This window comes from Ctenopharyngodon idella, chromosome 2 (assembly GCF_019924925.1).
Source record: "Ctenopharyngodon idella isolate HZGC_01 chromosome 2, HZGC01, whole genome shotgun sequence".
NCBI classification, from domain to species: Eukaryota; Metazoa; Chordata; class Actinopteri; order Cypriniformes; family Xenocyprididae; genus Ctenopharyngodon; species Ctenopharyngodon idella.
In genome coordinates this window covers 11,108,419-11,123,412 of record NC_067221.1, presented here as the reverse complement: position 1 = coordinate 11,123,412, position 14,994 = coordinate 11,108,419, and the positions used below count along the sequence as shown (strand labels likewise).

Genomic DNA, 14,994 nt, shown 5'->3' with positions numbered 1-14,994 from the left:
ACTATTATCAATGTTGAAAACTGATGTGTTGCTTAATATGTTTGTGGAAATCATGATTGAGTCATAAGTGTCTACATTTTTTACATATAGAATACGAGTAGAAAGTTCAAAAGAAAAGTGTATATATATATATATATATATACATATACTTAACATTCATGAGCCATTCATAACATAAGGTTTATAATGCGTCTTATCTTGTTTGACTCATTTCATTTTCAATGCCATCCAATGCCACTTTTACCGTAGTTTTACTGTACTAATTGTAGCAACTATTTTGACAGAAACTGTGCTTAGCATGTTTGTAAGAGATATTACAAGTGTAGTCTCACTTAATACACTTCAAAATGACAACATGAACTAAATCCATCCCCATCTTAACATGTTTTGTTGCCAATACAGTGATTCTATTATGCACAATGTGGTACACAACAACATAATCATGGCTGTTGCTTGCATTGAAAGGAAGACAATGGTGTTAAATAAAAGTAAAAAAAAAAGGATAATAAGCATGCTTTAACATAAAATGATAACAAAACGATGAATAACAACACAACAGGAGACACGCACGCACACACGCACACACACGATGTGATGCTTTGCAGAAATGAACAAACTCTGGTTACCTATGAAGTATCACTCCTCCTGGAAAAGCCAAGAGAGATCTGAACATCTGCTCTTCATGTAACTCTATGACTGATTTCTATCACTCCATTAATCTAATTAATCAAAAATGACCTCAGACTTGATTACAAATTAACCTTTCTGTGGATGAATAAAGGCCTAGCGCTCTTCTTGTAAACACAATGCAGAAATGTTGTAAGGAAATCCATAAAAACATATTCTGTAAAGCAAAGCTTGTCTCAACACAGTCATGCTGCCCAGGCATATGATGTTGAGTAGAGAGGAGAACAGTGCTTTTGTGGATGAGGAGTAGAAATGTAAATAAATGTTGGATTACTTTGTCATTCTTTGCTCGGCTTGATTTTGATTCCAGACAAGGAATTCAGGGTCGTACCTATCAGGAGACAGGCAGAGAGAGAGACAGGGTAGGTGTCTAGCACAAAGGGATTTGACATTTTTAAAATAATGTATTTACGTTTAGCTGTCTTCTTGCTGCTGCATGAACATATTACACATTTGACTCTCAACATGCACTACAAAGTTTATTTGTTGCTGGTTTTTATTAAAGAGGGGTCTCACATAATGGAAAAGAACTCCCATCCATATAATTCTAGTGTGAACTAGACATAATAGCTTATTTTTGGGTAAGATCAGCTTTCACATTTCCAGTCAGTGTGACTACTGATATATGTTAATTCCTCTGCATTCTACTTTCAGAAAAAAAAAAAACCCACAATACATTTCTCAAGACAATCATCTAGATCAGGGGTTTTCAAATTTAAGTTAACATAGGATATTAATTTGAACGTTACAACAATAAATAACACAATTGTCATTATTACTTTTTCATTCTGCTTTCTAAAGACTGATTGAAATCGTAGAGATTAATCACTAAAACATTTTTTTCATTGTGTAGCTTTCTATGTATATTCCCTGTAAAACTGCTCTGGAACAATATTAATTGTAAAAAAAAAAAAAAAAAAACCTGAACATTAATTTAAACTGAATTAAATTTAATTTTTATATTAAATTAAACTGAATTAAATTGAAAGGTTTATTATGTCCAACATTACTGTAAGTAGGAAAAAAAATGCTGCCAACTCAATACGAAGTAAATACTCTCCAAAAGAACAATGACAATATAAAATCTAATTTTGGAAACATGTTTCTTGTATAATAGTACTAACATTCCTGTACAAATATTTCACACAGTAAAAATGGGTATTTACATGAAAATCTATAGCTGCGATCATCATATTTATGGGTCCTTGGTGTTATTCAAAAAGTTTGAAATCCCCTGTTCTAGATGTTTCTGTTTCTTCATAAGATGAACAAAGATTTATAATGCAGTGTCTTGTGTATATACAATATTTTGATAAATGATACATGATCTTTTAGTTAAAAATTCTGTTCTCTATATAATTTGCAAGGATTTTGGTGATAAACTGTGGCCGGTATGGTTGCCAGACCCACCCTTTAATATACCAAACACAATTAGTGAACCAAAGATAAAAGACGACATTGTTTGACATGTTCTGAAATTGTCTGTGCATATCTGTGCATTGTTTGCAGCCAGTAAATGCAATGCATCACACGTCATACCATCTCCACCATAACCACTAGCAGTGAGAAGACATGGGAGAAAAACAAAAGAATGAGGGGTCAACAAAAGGGATGGCAAAAAAATAAACAAAAACAAGGTCAAATTAGCAGAAAAAGCAAGCAAACAAAAAAAGAGAAAGTCATACAGTACTTTAGTTCACAAGAGATGATTGTCAATGGCCTCTCAGCACATCAAATTAATGTCACACGATAAAACCAAAATATGCTTAATACCAATATAAAGATAGAGTGAAAAAGGTGGAACTGACTACCTCTCTATAAAATCATGCGCTATCATTATAGAAGAATGTTTACTTTTGTGACAACTGTGCAATAATTTTTTGTGATTTTGGCTTTTGTTAGTATACAGTACACAGGCAATCTGAGGTACTACAGGAAGTGAGGTCATGTGAAGTCCGATCCATGCTGTAGTGGAGAGTGGAATAAGATGCGTCACCCCCTTAATCACACAAACTGCACAATATTTTATTTATTTATTTATTTATTTATTTATTTATTTATTACCATCATATACAGCTGCTTTTGATTGAAAGATGCAGATAGTGTGAATTTTAATTGTATTTATTTTTTAAAATTATTGCTGTCAAACAATTAATCGCGATTAATCGCATCCAAAATAAAAGTTTGTGTTTACAAAATATATGTGTACTGTGTATATTTATTAAGTATAAATCATATACATGTATATATTTAAGAAATATTTACATGTATACACACACACACACACACACACACATATATATATATATATATCCCATATATAAATCTGATATATTTTTGTTAAATATATACATGAATGTGTGTATATTTATATATACATAATAAATATACAGTACACACACATATATTATGTAAACACAAACTTTTATTTTGGATATGATTAATTGTAATTAATTGTTTGACAGCACTATTTAAAATATATTAAATATGGATGAATTTTAATTGTATAAGACTATGAAACTATGGGGTCAGTATTTTTTTTTTTTTTTTACTTTCAGCAAGGATGCATTAAATTGATCAAAAGAGACAAAGATATTCAAACGTTACATAAGATTTCGGTTTCAAAAATTTCAACACTGATATTAATAAGAAATGTTTCTTGAGCCACAAATAAGAAGTACTGGAATAAAGAAGTATTGGATAATGTCTGTTGAAATGTAGCTAATGTCAGCTTTGCTATTACAGGAATACATTACATTTTAAAATATAATAAAATAGAAAACAGTTATTTTAATTGTAATAATATTTCACAATATTGTTTTTACTGTATTTTTGATCAAATAAATGCAGCCTTGGTGAGCATAAGAAACTTCTTTTAAAAATATTAATTTGTTTTGTTTTGTTTTTGAGAAGTCATATTACCATGGCTCTGTGTTACAGATGCTTTATTCTGGATTCAGTTGACACCAGACATCCTGAAATGTAATTAGCTGTATTAGTTCTCATTTCCCCTTGCCCAAGGACAAATTAAACTAAACAGTGACACAGCTTACACCACTCTCTCCTACAATGTCTTTATTGACAACTTGTGCATGTGAAGCTCTATTTGATTTGTTAATCACACAGCATGTCAGTTTGACTCTAATTCTCACTAACTGAGTGAGATCTCCGTGTGCCTTTCCTTCAAGATGTATTAGACAGTAGGAGGACTCACCTGGGGTCCTTCTGGATGCTGTCCACAGAGGGCGACCTGACCAGCGTAGCTTCCGGGGGCAGAGCAGGCCCCGATTTGCTGTAGGGTGAGTCTGTGGAGGGGCAAAACTGTAGTGTACGGTAGGGGTTGGCATAGTCGGCAGTGGAGGCACCAGGGCCAGTGGCGTAGCCGGAACGGGGAAATGTTCCTGTGGCGTTCTGGCTTCCCGTGCGCTGCAAGGGTATGGAGTCAACACCGGGAGAGGAAGGGGCTACAACAGGAGAGTATGGACAGAGCAGAAAGTTCAGGACCTGGTCACAAAACTGGTTCATTGGATCTTTGGGTGCAGCAAAAGGTGAAAAATGTTACATGTTTACCAGGTATTACAATCATAAGAGAGGAGGAGGAGGAGGAGGACAGAAGGAGCAAAACAGAACAGAAAGGATGTTAAACCATCGAAATAACAAACTGACCCATAATGATAGCTCTTCAGTAGGTGCTTTATTAGCTTGTCTGAGTGTCAATGCAAAACAGTTTTTTTCTCTCTGGCCTGCTTTTGTTCAGATTTGAATAGCTACCCAGAAACCACCACTGATGGCTGTTCATCCTGACGGCAGAGTTTTCCAGCTGACTGGAGCTCAGAGCCGTGCTGGAAACATTCCCGCTTTAAAGTCAACATGAACGTTTCCTTTTTTTTGCACAAGCCAGGTGTGCACGATTCATCTGTTCACATTCTAAATAATGTTTTTTTTTTAATTAATTATTTAATTTATTTTTCCATGTCACCAAAGGCTATAATCATGGCAAAAACAGGACAGTTTAAAACACATTGACAAGCAGTAAGCAAACATTTGCAGCATACAAATTTGTATAAGATACTTAAATTTGATTAAAAACTTTTCCTGGTGGGACCTTTTTAAAATCTTTTTACATGACGTCATGTCATCACCATTCCCTTTTATTTTTCAATGCTTCCCTTATAGCTTCATTATGGTATGTAATGCCTACTTTTCACAACCAATCAATTCTGAACTCATACCCTACCCATAGCATAATCCATATACAGTTAGGTTAAGGCAGTAAAATGAGTTATGAACAGCGTTTGATGTTGACTTCAAGGTATAGTTCACTCAAAATTTAAAATGCTGTCATCATTTTCTCACCCTCATGTCATTCTAAACCTGTATTTTTTTGTGGAACATAAAAGGAGATATTTTGAAGAGCATTGGGGTGAAAAAGAAACGTGTACTCCACTGACTTTCTTTGTATGAAAAAAAAAACACTTTCATTTTTCAAAATTATTTCCTTTATGTTCCACGGAAGAAAGAAAGTCATACACGTTTGGAACAACATGAGGGTAAGTATATAAGTAAATTATTTTTGACTGAACTGCTCCTTTAAAGGATTAGTTCACTTTAGAATTAAAATTTCCTGATAATTTACTCACCCCCATGTCATTCATGATGTTTATGTCTTTCTTTCTTCAGTCGAAAAGAAATTAAGGTTTTTGAGGAAAACATTACAGGATTTTTCTCCATATTGTGGACTTCATCAGGGTACGATGAATACAACGGGTTGAAGGTCCAAATTACAGTTTCAATGCAGCTTCAAAGGGCTCTACACAATCCCAGATGAGGAATAAGGGTCTTATCTAGCAAAACGATCGGTCATTTTCTAAAAAAAAAAATATAAAAATTGATATACTTTTTAACCATAAATGCTTGTCTTGCACTGCTCTGAGATGCGCCATGCATTACATAATCACACTGGAAAGGTCACGCGTGACGTAGGCAGAAGTACCAATCCAAGAATATGCAAAGACTCAGTCAAATGGCCTTTACAAAAAAGGTAAAACAACGATATCGGATGATTTCTATTGTTGGAGGAGAAAGTGAGATGGAGTTTTTCGCCCTACCGCGGTACTTCCGCTTACGTATGGCGTAAGCGTGACCTTTCCAACATGATTACATACAGTAATGCATGGCACATTGCAGAGCAGTGCAAGACGAGCAAAATGACCAATCGTTTTGCTAGATAAGACCCTTATTCCTCGGCTGGGATCGTGTGGAGCCCTTTGAAGCTGCACTAAAATTTGGACCTTCAACCTGTTGTACCCCGGTGAAGTCCACTATATTGAATGTTTTTCTCAAAAACCTTAATTTCTTAGAAAGAAAGACATAAACATCTGGGATGACATGGGGGTGAGTAAATTATCAGGAAATTTTAATTCTGAAGTGAACTAATCCTTTAACTTGCATACATGCTTGTTATGGTTGTGCAAGTAGAAACCCATTTAGCCTGCAAAGGTGTAATATAAGTGTAGGAAAGTCTGTGCTTTTATAGTTTATAGTTGTAATGATATATTATATTCAGCTCAACTGATAAAACAAAATAAAGTAAATTTACTTTAAAACCTTTAAAGCAAAACTTGTTACTATCTAATACTGTTGAAGTGATGATGTCTGGTGGCTCACTGCTATTAATTGGGCACTAGGGAAAACATTTCTATTTTGAACAAAAAGTAAGCTGAAACAAGCTTTTTATTTCATAAACATACCTGTACCTGAGTCATTATGCTTTAGATGAAAAGATTTTGTTGTTGACTTTAAATTGTTAGACAGCCTGATGTCTGCCATCTTACCCTGGCCTTGGTTGAAGTTTCTCAGAGGGGCTTTCTGATAGACTCTGTCCTCATAAATGGGGTCGATGTGGTGCTCAGGAGACTGCAGGGGTCTGAGCTCCGAGCCCAGGTGACTGTGCTGACTGCTGTACGAACCCCTGGAACCTACATCATGGACAAAGGCAGATTCTCAAGCACCATTAACCCACAACAAAAATGCTATAAATATACCCGGAAAAAATAGCGTCAAATTCTGATCCATCTGTCAGATGATATCAAACACCCGCTAAGTGTGAAAATGACCAGTTCTTATGTGTTTTTGGTTGTGATACTACCAAACGGAAAGGCTGTCTCCTGCAAAGAGCACCGACCTGCCAGACTGCCAGGTCTCTGGAGTGTGGCGTTGGCGTACAGATCATGAGAGATTTTGTACTGATCAGTGGTGTGCAGCATTCGCTTGGTGGGGGACAGAGTGGCGTAGCTTCCTACTGCAGCGCTGAGCTGGTGTAGCGGAGACGAGCTGGAGGCATTGCCCGTTCCGGCCAAGTGCAGCGGTGAAGAGGACCCTCCCGCCGCCATGTTGATGGGAGAACTGGTGCTGTAGGACTTGGCGAGCCGGCTCGGGGACTGCTTGGGTGACGACACCCGCGCCAGAGTGGCGTAGCTGGGCATGTCGGAGGCTGAGCCCAGCCTCTGCAGTTTGGAGGGGGAGCCCAAAGCCTGCATGGAAAAGGGAGAGCTCACTCGCTGGGCTGGTAGAGTGGAGCAGGAATAGCTTACATAGGCTGTTGGTAGATCGTCAGGCATGTGGAATGCACTGCCATGACTCTGGGCAAAGGAGTCTCGAGAATGGGCCCGGGCGGCTGTCTCTCTGGCAGCCAGCTGGGCAACACGATTAGACGTCACCTGGAGGTAAGTGACATGTAAAGAGCTAGAATTTCACTCATCTAGGAGCTATGAGCTAAGTGTTGGTGACCAACACGATATTTTCAAAGGAAAAAAGGGGTAAATTCGCTAAATGCTTGCGCCACTTTTTGCATGTGGTAATTCAGTAGAAAAACACCTTGCAGGCTAGTATAAATGCAAATGAGTATTTAAATTAAGTCACTGTCATTCTTTTGAATTAATCTGATCTTTTAGTGCACTGTGGCAGTGTTAATATCGTCAATGAAATTACTAACGAAAATGTTTATTTACAAAGAGTTTTTTGATCTCATCAACAAAGATAAAATGAAAAAAGTGCATCATGATGATAATTAAACAATTTTTAATTAAATTATACTATTGACTAGTATAATTTGGGGGGGGGTCAACTTATTCATTTGTTCTCTCATTTTAGTAAAATTGTGGTACTAATTTGTGATAGATATTGTGGCTACGATTTAACTAAATTAAAACAAGGGAACAAATTAGTACAATGAGGCCACGTTTTAACTAAAACTACGAAACTAATTAATTAAACGTTACCACAAATGAAGTTGTGGGAATGAGTTCTTAATTTATAGCCACAAAACCAATTTTTTTCACGCATGTCATGTACAGGGCTCCTTAAATTTTAACATGCATCAACAAAAACGTGAAAAAACATTGTCAGTTAGTATCTTGCGGTATTATTTTCATATATATAATATATGAAGAGTTCAGATGCAAAAACCTGTAAGTTCATCTGACGTTTTCTTTTAAATTAGCATTTTTTATCAGGCTCCTACATTTAGGTTCAGTAATTTCACTTTAATGGCAATGAAAAGTTATTAGTCAGACTAAAGTGCCGTATGTCACTTTACTCAATTCATTGGTATTTAACAAATTTGACTGTCTTTTGCTGTAAAACCAGCTAAGTCCATGTGTGCTTTTTTTGCAAAGTCCACCTTTTAAGACAACAAGACATAGTAAAACATCTGTTTCTGTCAGTTTTACAGCAGCAAAGGGAACACTGTTGTGTTTACTTGCTACTCGCGAAATGTCAATGGCACTGTAACGATGGGCAAAACATGATAAAAACTTGCAAATTGAAAGCTCATATGCACACCGTCATTCATCTTGAAATCATATGATTCGATTCGTGTCTCCTGATTGGTTCTTCTGCGGACTTAGGACCAGTTTACACTAGTGTGTTTTCGTTTTAAAATGGCATTTTAAAATGAAAACAATCCTCGTCTACACAGTAGCGTTTCCCACAGCATTTTAGAAATGATCTCCGTCTACACTACATGACCGAAAACATGTCACATGACCGTTCATGCACACAGTGGGTATGCGCGTACAAGTGTAAACAGTTGCCTCTTGCAGTATTAAAAAGAAATGCAGAGTTTAACTGCACAATGGCTGCTTTACACTGTCCTCAAGGATACGCAGAGCGAACATGGGCAGCCACGCCATAGTTTTAAAAAGTCTCCATTTTGGTCCGTTTACACTGAAATGCAACCCCGGCATTTTCAAACTAAAACGGGCTCTGCAGCGTTTTTGAAAGTCTCGACCCTCGAAAACGCCAGAGTAGTGTAAACAACAGGAGTAACCGTAGCAAAAGTTATGCAATTTAAAACGAAAACACACTAGTGTAAACAGGGCCTTAGAGGCTTTTGCTGACAAAGGGAAATGGCGTTTAGTGGTTTCTGCCAACGAACCGGTATTTCTGAATGGGCTGAAGCTGGGATTTAGTGGATTTGAAGTGAAAGTATTTGATGAGCGTATACTATGTGCGGAGAGCATTCGCTCAATATCGGCTTTTGCATCTGAACTCTTCATATATAAATGATATAAAATTTAAATTATATAAGATGTTTGAATATTCTAAAACTAGACTGAGTAAAAATGACTAAAATGAATGAATATGACATGATAAAATATATACTACATTTAAAGGATGTTTTCATCCAAAGACAAAAGCCATGACTGAAAGGTGTGAAAATGAACACTGATCGTGCACAAAAAAAAAAAAAAATAAATGCAGCACATGCACATAAAACGGCACTATTAGCGGACGCAATTCTTAGTGAATTCCCCCAGAGGGTGTTCTCGTAAAAACAGGGTGCAAATAACATACTTTAAAACAAAAAGGACAAAATTAGAGTTTTTAAAAAGAGATGAATCCCTACCTGATTATAGCTATGTAAGGCTCCTCCCACCTGACCACTGCGTGGGGGCTGGGAGGCCGACAGGTCGCCGAGGGCCAGGGTCTGGTTGCTATGGTAACTGACTGGATAGGGAAAGGTGCCCTCTTGATTATTGAGCTGCAAAGCACTCTGAGAGAGGATGCCTGGTCCTGTGAAGAGGAAATTTGGGAGAAAGAGCAATGTTATTAGTTTGACAATCACTCTTATTTATATCCAACAGCGATGAAGAATTGCAGTTGGTCTTCTTTCTGACTATGTATTTGCATACTGAATTGCCATTGGTTTTGTCATCTTTGCACATATTTAACCATGTATAACTTCCTTTACAGTGACTGTTGATTCTTGTGTGCAGCCAATGGAAAACAAGATGCATGATGATTGCCATGACAATGCCAAAGCGGCATGAATCAGCACTGCATTTACATAGAATCAAAGCCTAAAATCTAAACTTACATAAAACTTTATTTCTTTTGCAGCCTCGCAAGCTCAGGTATTTCCTTCAGGAGATGCAAATCTTGTTACCCTCTCTTCTCTGTCCATATAATTCCCCACACCTCATTTTACCTTGGTAAAATTGGTTAATTGCTTTACCATTTCATCTCATATTCTTTCATTGTCTTCCAGCCTCCTTTTTTCTCTGTTTTACTTTCCTTTATACTGCTCATTATTTCAAGCCTCACAGTGAGTAGATGGACAGAAAAGGCATGCATAATTAATCACTGCTGGAAGACACTCAGTGAGCACACATTCAGCAAAACGGGGTCAGCGTGAACAGAAATCGCAGTCCCTTTTCTTCGCTCGGCCCTCCTGTGCTAACACATAAAATTTATGTAGTTGGAAGTTAAATGTGGCTTTTCACTATATTCAATTAAAATCCTACATACAGTTGCAAGAAAAAGTATGTGAACCACTTGCAGAATCTGTGAAAATGTGCAAAATTTTAACAAAATAAGAGAGCTCGTACAAAATGCATGTTATTTTTTATTTAGTACTGTCCTGAGTAAGATATTTTACATAAAAGATGTTTACATATAATCCATAAGACAAAAAAATAGCTGAATTTATTAAAATGACCCAGTTCAAAAGTTTGTGAACCATTGATTCTTAATACTGTGTGTGGTTACCTGAATAATCTACGACTGTTTTTTTGTTTTGTGATGGTTGTTCATGAGTCCCTTGTTTGTCCTGAGCAGTTAAACTGAGCTCTGATCTTCAGAAAAAATCTCCAGGTCCCAAAAATTCTTCAGTTTTCCACCATCTTTTGCATATTTGAACCCTTTACAACTGTGACTGAATGATTTTGAGATCCATCTTTTTACATGGAGGACAACTGAGGGACTCAAACACAACTATTAAAAAAGGTTCAAACATTCACTGATGCTTCAGAAGGAAACACGATGCATTGAGAGTCGGGGGGTGAAAACTTTTGAACAGGATGAAGAGGTCAAAATTTTTCTTATTTCGCTTGAATATCATTTTTTTTCATTTAGTACTGCCCTACGGAAGCAAAAGAAAATACTTGCATGTTTCCCGGAAGACAAATTAAATACAATTTACCGTGATCTCCAAATTCCAAATGTTTTCACCCTCCATCTATTAATGCATCATGTTTTTTACTGGAGCATCAGTGAATGTTTGAACCTTTTTTAAAAGTTGTGTTTGAGTCCCTCAGTTGTCCTCAGTGTGAAAAGACGGATCTCAAAATCATTCAGTCACTGCTGTAAAGGATTCAAATATGCAAAAAATCCTTGAAATCTGAAGAATCTGCAGGACCTGGAGATTTTTTCTGAAGAACAGAGCTCAGTTTGACTGCTCAGAACAAACAAGAGACTCATGAACAACCATCACAAAACAAAAAAACAGTCGTAGATCATCCAGGTAACCACACAAAGTATGAAGAATCAATGGTTCACATACTTTTGAATGGGGTTATTTTAATAAATTCAGCTATTTTTTTTTGTCTTGTTGATTATATGTAAACATCTTTTATGTAAAATATCTTACTCAGGACAGTACTAAATAAAAAAATAACATGCATTTTGTATTATCTCCCTTATTTTGTTAAAATTATTAACATTTTCACAAATTCTGCAAGTGGTTCACATACTTCTTATTGCAACTGTATATAGTATAACGTATATTCTTATATTTATATTTTATATTCATATATACACCACTGTTCAAAAGTTTGAGATATCATTTATGTTTTTAAGAAATGAATACTTTTCTTCAGCATGGATGGATTCAACTGATCAAAAGTGACAGTAAAGAGTAGTGAATTTTCCATTCATCAAAGAATCCTGAAAGAGTATCACGGTTTCCACAAATATATTAAGCAGCACAGTTTTCAGCATTGATTGATAATAATGAAAAATGTTTCTTGAGCACTAAATCAGCATATTAGAATGATTTCTGAAGGATCATGTGGCACTGAAGACTGCAGTAATGATGCTGAAAATTCAGCTTTGCTTTAAAATATGTTCAAATGGAACAAATTTGTAATAATATTTCATAATGCTACTGTTTTTTACTGTATTTTCTCAAATAATTGCAACCTTGGTGAGCACAAAATAATTCTTACCGACCCCAAACTTTTGAACAGTAGTGCACATTAAAAAAAAGTTTTAATCCAATTAACTGAAGAAATAATCAATTAATAAATCAATCATTAAAATAATTGTTAGTTTCAGCCCTATTTTAAAGTCATAATTTATGTTTTACAGGATTAACAGAGCAAAATCCAAATTTCTGTACCCCTGTAGTTTGTACCCGTTTGGCAATCACTGCCATACGGCAGCACATATCACCTGTATGAACAGAGACGAATTTAAATGCTGTTTAATCTCTGACAGCCTGCAATGTCGATCACGACGGCGTGTGGTTTGTGTCGTGTTAACCAAAGCTTATTGCTGCACTGTCAGGGCATGTTTCTCCTCTTCTGAGGATGTCTGACAGCACCAAAAAATCTTTTAAAGAGATGCCAGTTTGAAATGGCCTGACAGAGCATTAATGCCGGTTTACAAAACATCTACATGACACAACATGCTGTAAGATATGAACACCTTATTTTAGCGATATTCACATGCTATATTTTCATCTGTGATTTTGTTTTAAACAGAAAACAGGCCCCAAATATGAAGATTAAAAGAAAACCAATAACGGTCTGTGGTCTATGAAAAGATTTCCAATAAATGGACACACACACAGAGAGAGAGAGACTATGTGACAGTGTAACTTCACAACCATTGAAGATGATAAGTGGGTCATTTCAGATGGGTCATTTCAGATGACCCAGTAATATCAGAAACTGGCTGACTGCGGTTATTGAAAATGGCTGGAGTTTACTACTATAACCACTTTAGCCACTATCAGATTCAAAAAGAGGCACATTTACAGTAAGAGCTGAAAGTTTCATAAATGCATTATCAGACTTCTGGTCCTTCACCAGTCTCAACCCAAGCGTCTCAGACATCTTAAGATGCCATTTGCTGCCATACAGAGTGGTTGTGCGGTGGACGATCTGTGTCCAGGTGGCTGGTCACTTATCTGTTTGGGGAGTGGGGTTTTATCTGCACACTATGACCTGCATTTTAGATCAGAGATGATAAATATTTCAGCTGAATTCTATTTATAACTCACAACAACTAGAGAGAGTGAAACCACTACAGGCAAGTAAATAAATACAAAATATACTGTCTTGTAAGATGGTTCATTAAAACCCATTAAGGGTCCATGTATCCATGTACACTGATTTATTTATCAGTTTGCTCAATATTTCATGTTTTAGAATAGATGATGCTTTGGTTAAACTTTCCTGTAGTTAAGTTTGCTTACAGCTGTCAAACATTACTGAATGTTGTAGATATTGACACCAATGGCTAGTGAAAGTTATGTGTAGTGTATCTGTAATGATTAAAACTAGATGTAAAACCAGCTGTAGATATTGGAGCCATGATCAAAAACCAAGATAAATATAAGTATAGTGCACTCTGAAAAGTGTATTTAACTTTAAGAAGTACACTAGCAAACTGAATGCTTCAAAGTACATGGACTAAAGGCCACAAAACTCTTATGATTTTATTGGGTCTTCCAGGATTTTTTAAAAATAAATTAATACTTTTATTAAGAAAAGACACATTAAATTGATAAAAGGGACACTAAAGACATTTATAATGTTACAAATTATTTATATTTTAAATAAATGCTGTACTGTTGAACTTTCCATTTGTGAAAGAATCCTAAAAAATGTATCACGGCTTCCACAATAATAAGCAGCACAATTGTTCAAAATATTGATAATAAGAAGAAATGTTTTTTGAGCACCAAATCAGGAATAAGTTACATGGTAAAATATATTAAAACTGAAAATGGTATGCTTTCACAAAATTCTTTTATTTTAAATAATATTTAATGTTAATATAAGCGCAGTCCGTAAGTTTTGCCTCTTTGTCGCCATCTCTGTTTGAAACCTGCAATTGCAGTTATTTGCGAAATGATCATCTTTACGTTATCGTTGTGAATTGGGCTAAGGTAAGGAGATAGTTTTATGTACTTGCTCAAAAATTGATTTTGAATCATTTTTAACCAAAACAAGTTACGGACTGCAGCTTTAACCACATTTTTAGGTTATCTGGGCACCTTTTTAACAGTATATCTCAACCTCCTTTAAACACAGAGAAACTGAGCCTTTGAAATATATCAACCGTTTAGAGTATTCATATCTAATCAGTTCAGATGAGGCAAGTCTGATATTCTCAGCAGGGTGAATATGCTTTTTGACATACATTATTTGAATATTTGTTGCCTCCTTCAACTTGTTTCCTTTAAAACTCTGCTGAGAAATAACCCTTAATTCATGCATTAAGCTACTAACATGCAAAATAAGGAAAATAGGGAGGTTAACTGATGAATTTCACAAAGCTGGAGAATATATCAAGCTCATGTGGATACACTCTACAGAGCAACACCTGCAAGCTCATATTATGGGCTGTTACACATGCATTTCTGACTAAGAACACTCAGAGGATGTAAATTACAGTCCCCGACTATCAATCATTTTAGCATAAGATCACAACTCTGTGGGATCAGAACATTTAGGAGTCATTAACATTGTTCAGTCTCAGTAATTTCTTAATTGTGTTAAACTTCCAGCATTTAAAAGGGCTCCTTACTTTCGCCTGCAGTGAATTCCTGTGAATCCAGAATACCAGACTCTTGAAGAGATCGGATGCAGGAATCTACAAGTTCCAGACCCGTGGTGAGCTCCTCCTCTATATCCTTCTGTCCATCTGTGAACAAAGACATGAGAGGTAACTTCATCTAGCAGGCGTTTGATACAACTAATAGAAACACCTAGGGCAAAAAATAAAGCAGCTCCCCAC

General features: G+C 36.0%; 2 protein-coding genes across 7 annotated transcripts in view; both read right to left on the bottom strand.

Moving 5' to 3' along the window:
- rgs20 (regulator of G protein signaling 20) overlaps window positions 1-14,994 on the bottom strand; it is a 192,292-nt gene that overhangs the window by 84,081 nt on the left and 93,217 nt on the right. The gene's annotated exons all lie outside the window — the stretch shown is intronic.
- The window catches only part of ctnnd2b (catenin (cadherin-associated protein), delta 2b), a 91,706-nt gene that overhangs the window by 33,746 nt on the left and 42,966 nt on the right, over window positions 1-14,994 (bottom strand). For 3 of the 6 annotated variants that reach the window (XM_051883149.1, XM_051883148.1, XM_051883152.1), the window contains 6 exons: window positions 14,785-14,901; window positions 9,596-9,762; window positions 6,872-7,406; window positions 6,522-6,665; window positions 3,902-4,151; window positions 962-1,018 (listed from right to left, as the gene is read on the bottom strand). In XM_051883149.1, coding sequence (XP_051739109.1) covers window positions 962-1,018; window positions 3,902-4,151; window positions 6,522-6,665; window positions 6,872-7,406; window positions 9,596-9,762; window positions 14,785-14,901 — 1,270 coding nt within the window. The remainder of the gene's footprint in view (window positions 1-961; window positions 1,019-3,901; window positions 4,152-6,521; window positions 6,666-6,871; window positions 7,407-9,595; window positions 9,763-14,784; window positions 14,902-14,994) is intronic. The other 3 variants (XM_051883151.1, XM_051883150.1, XM_051883154.1) reach the window with 2 other exon arrangements.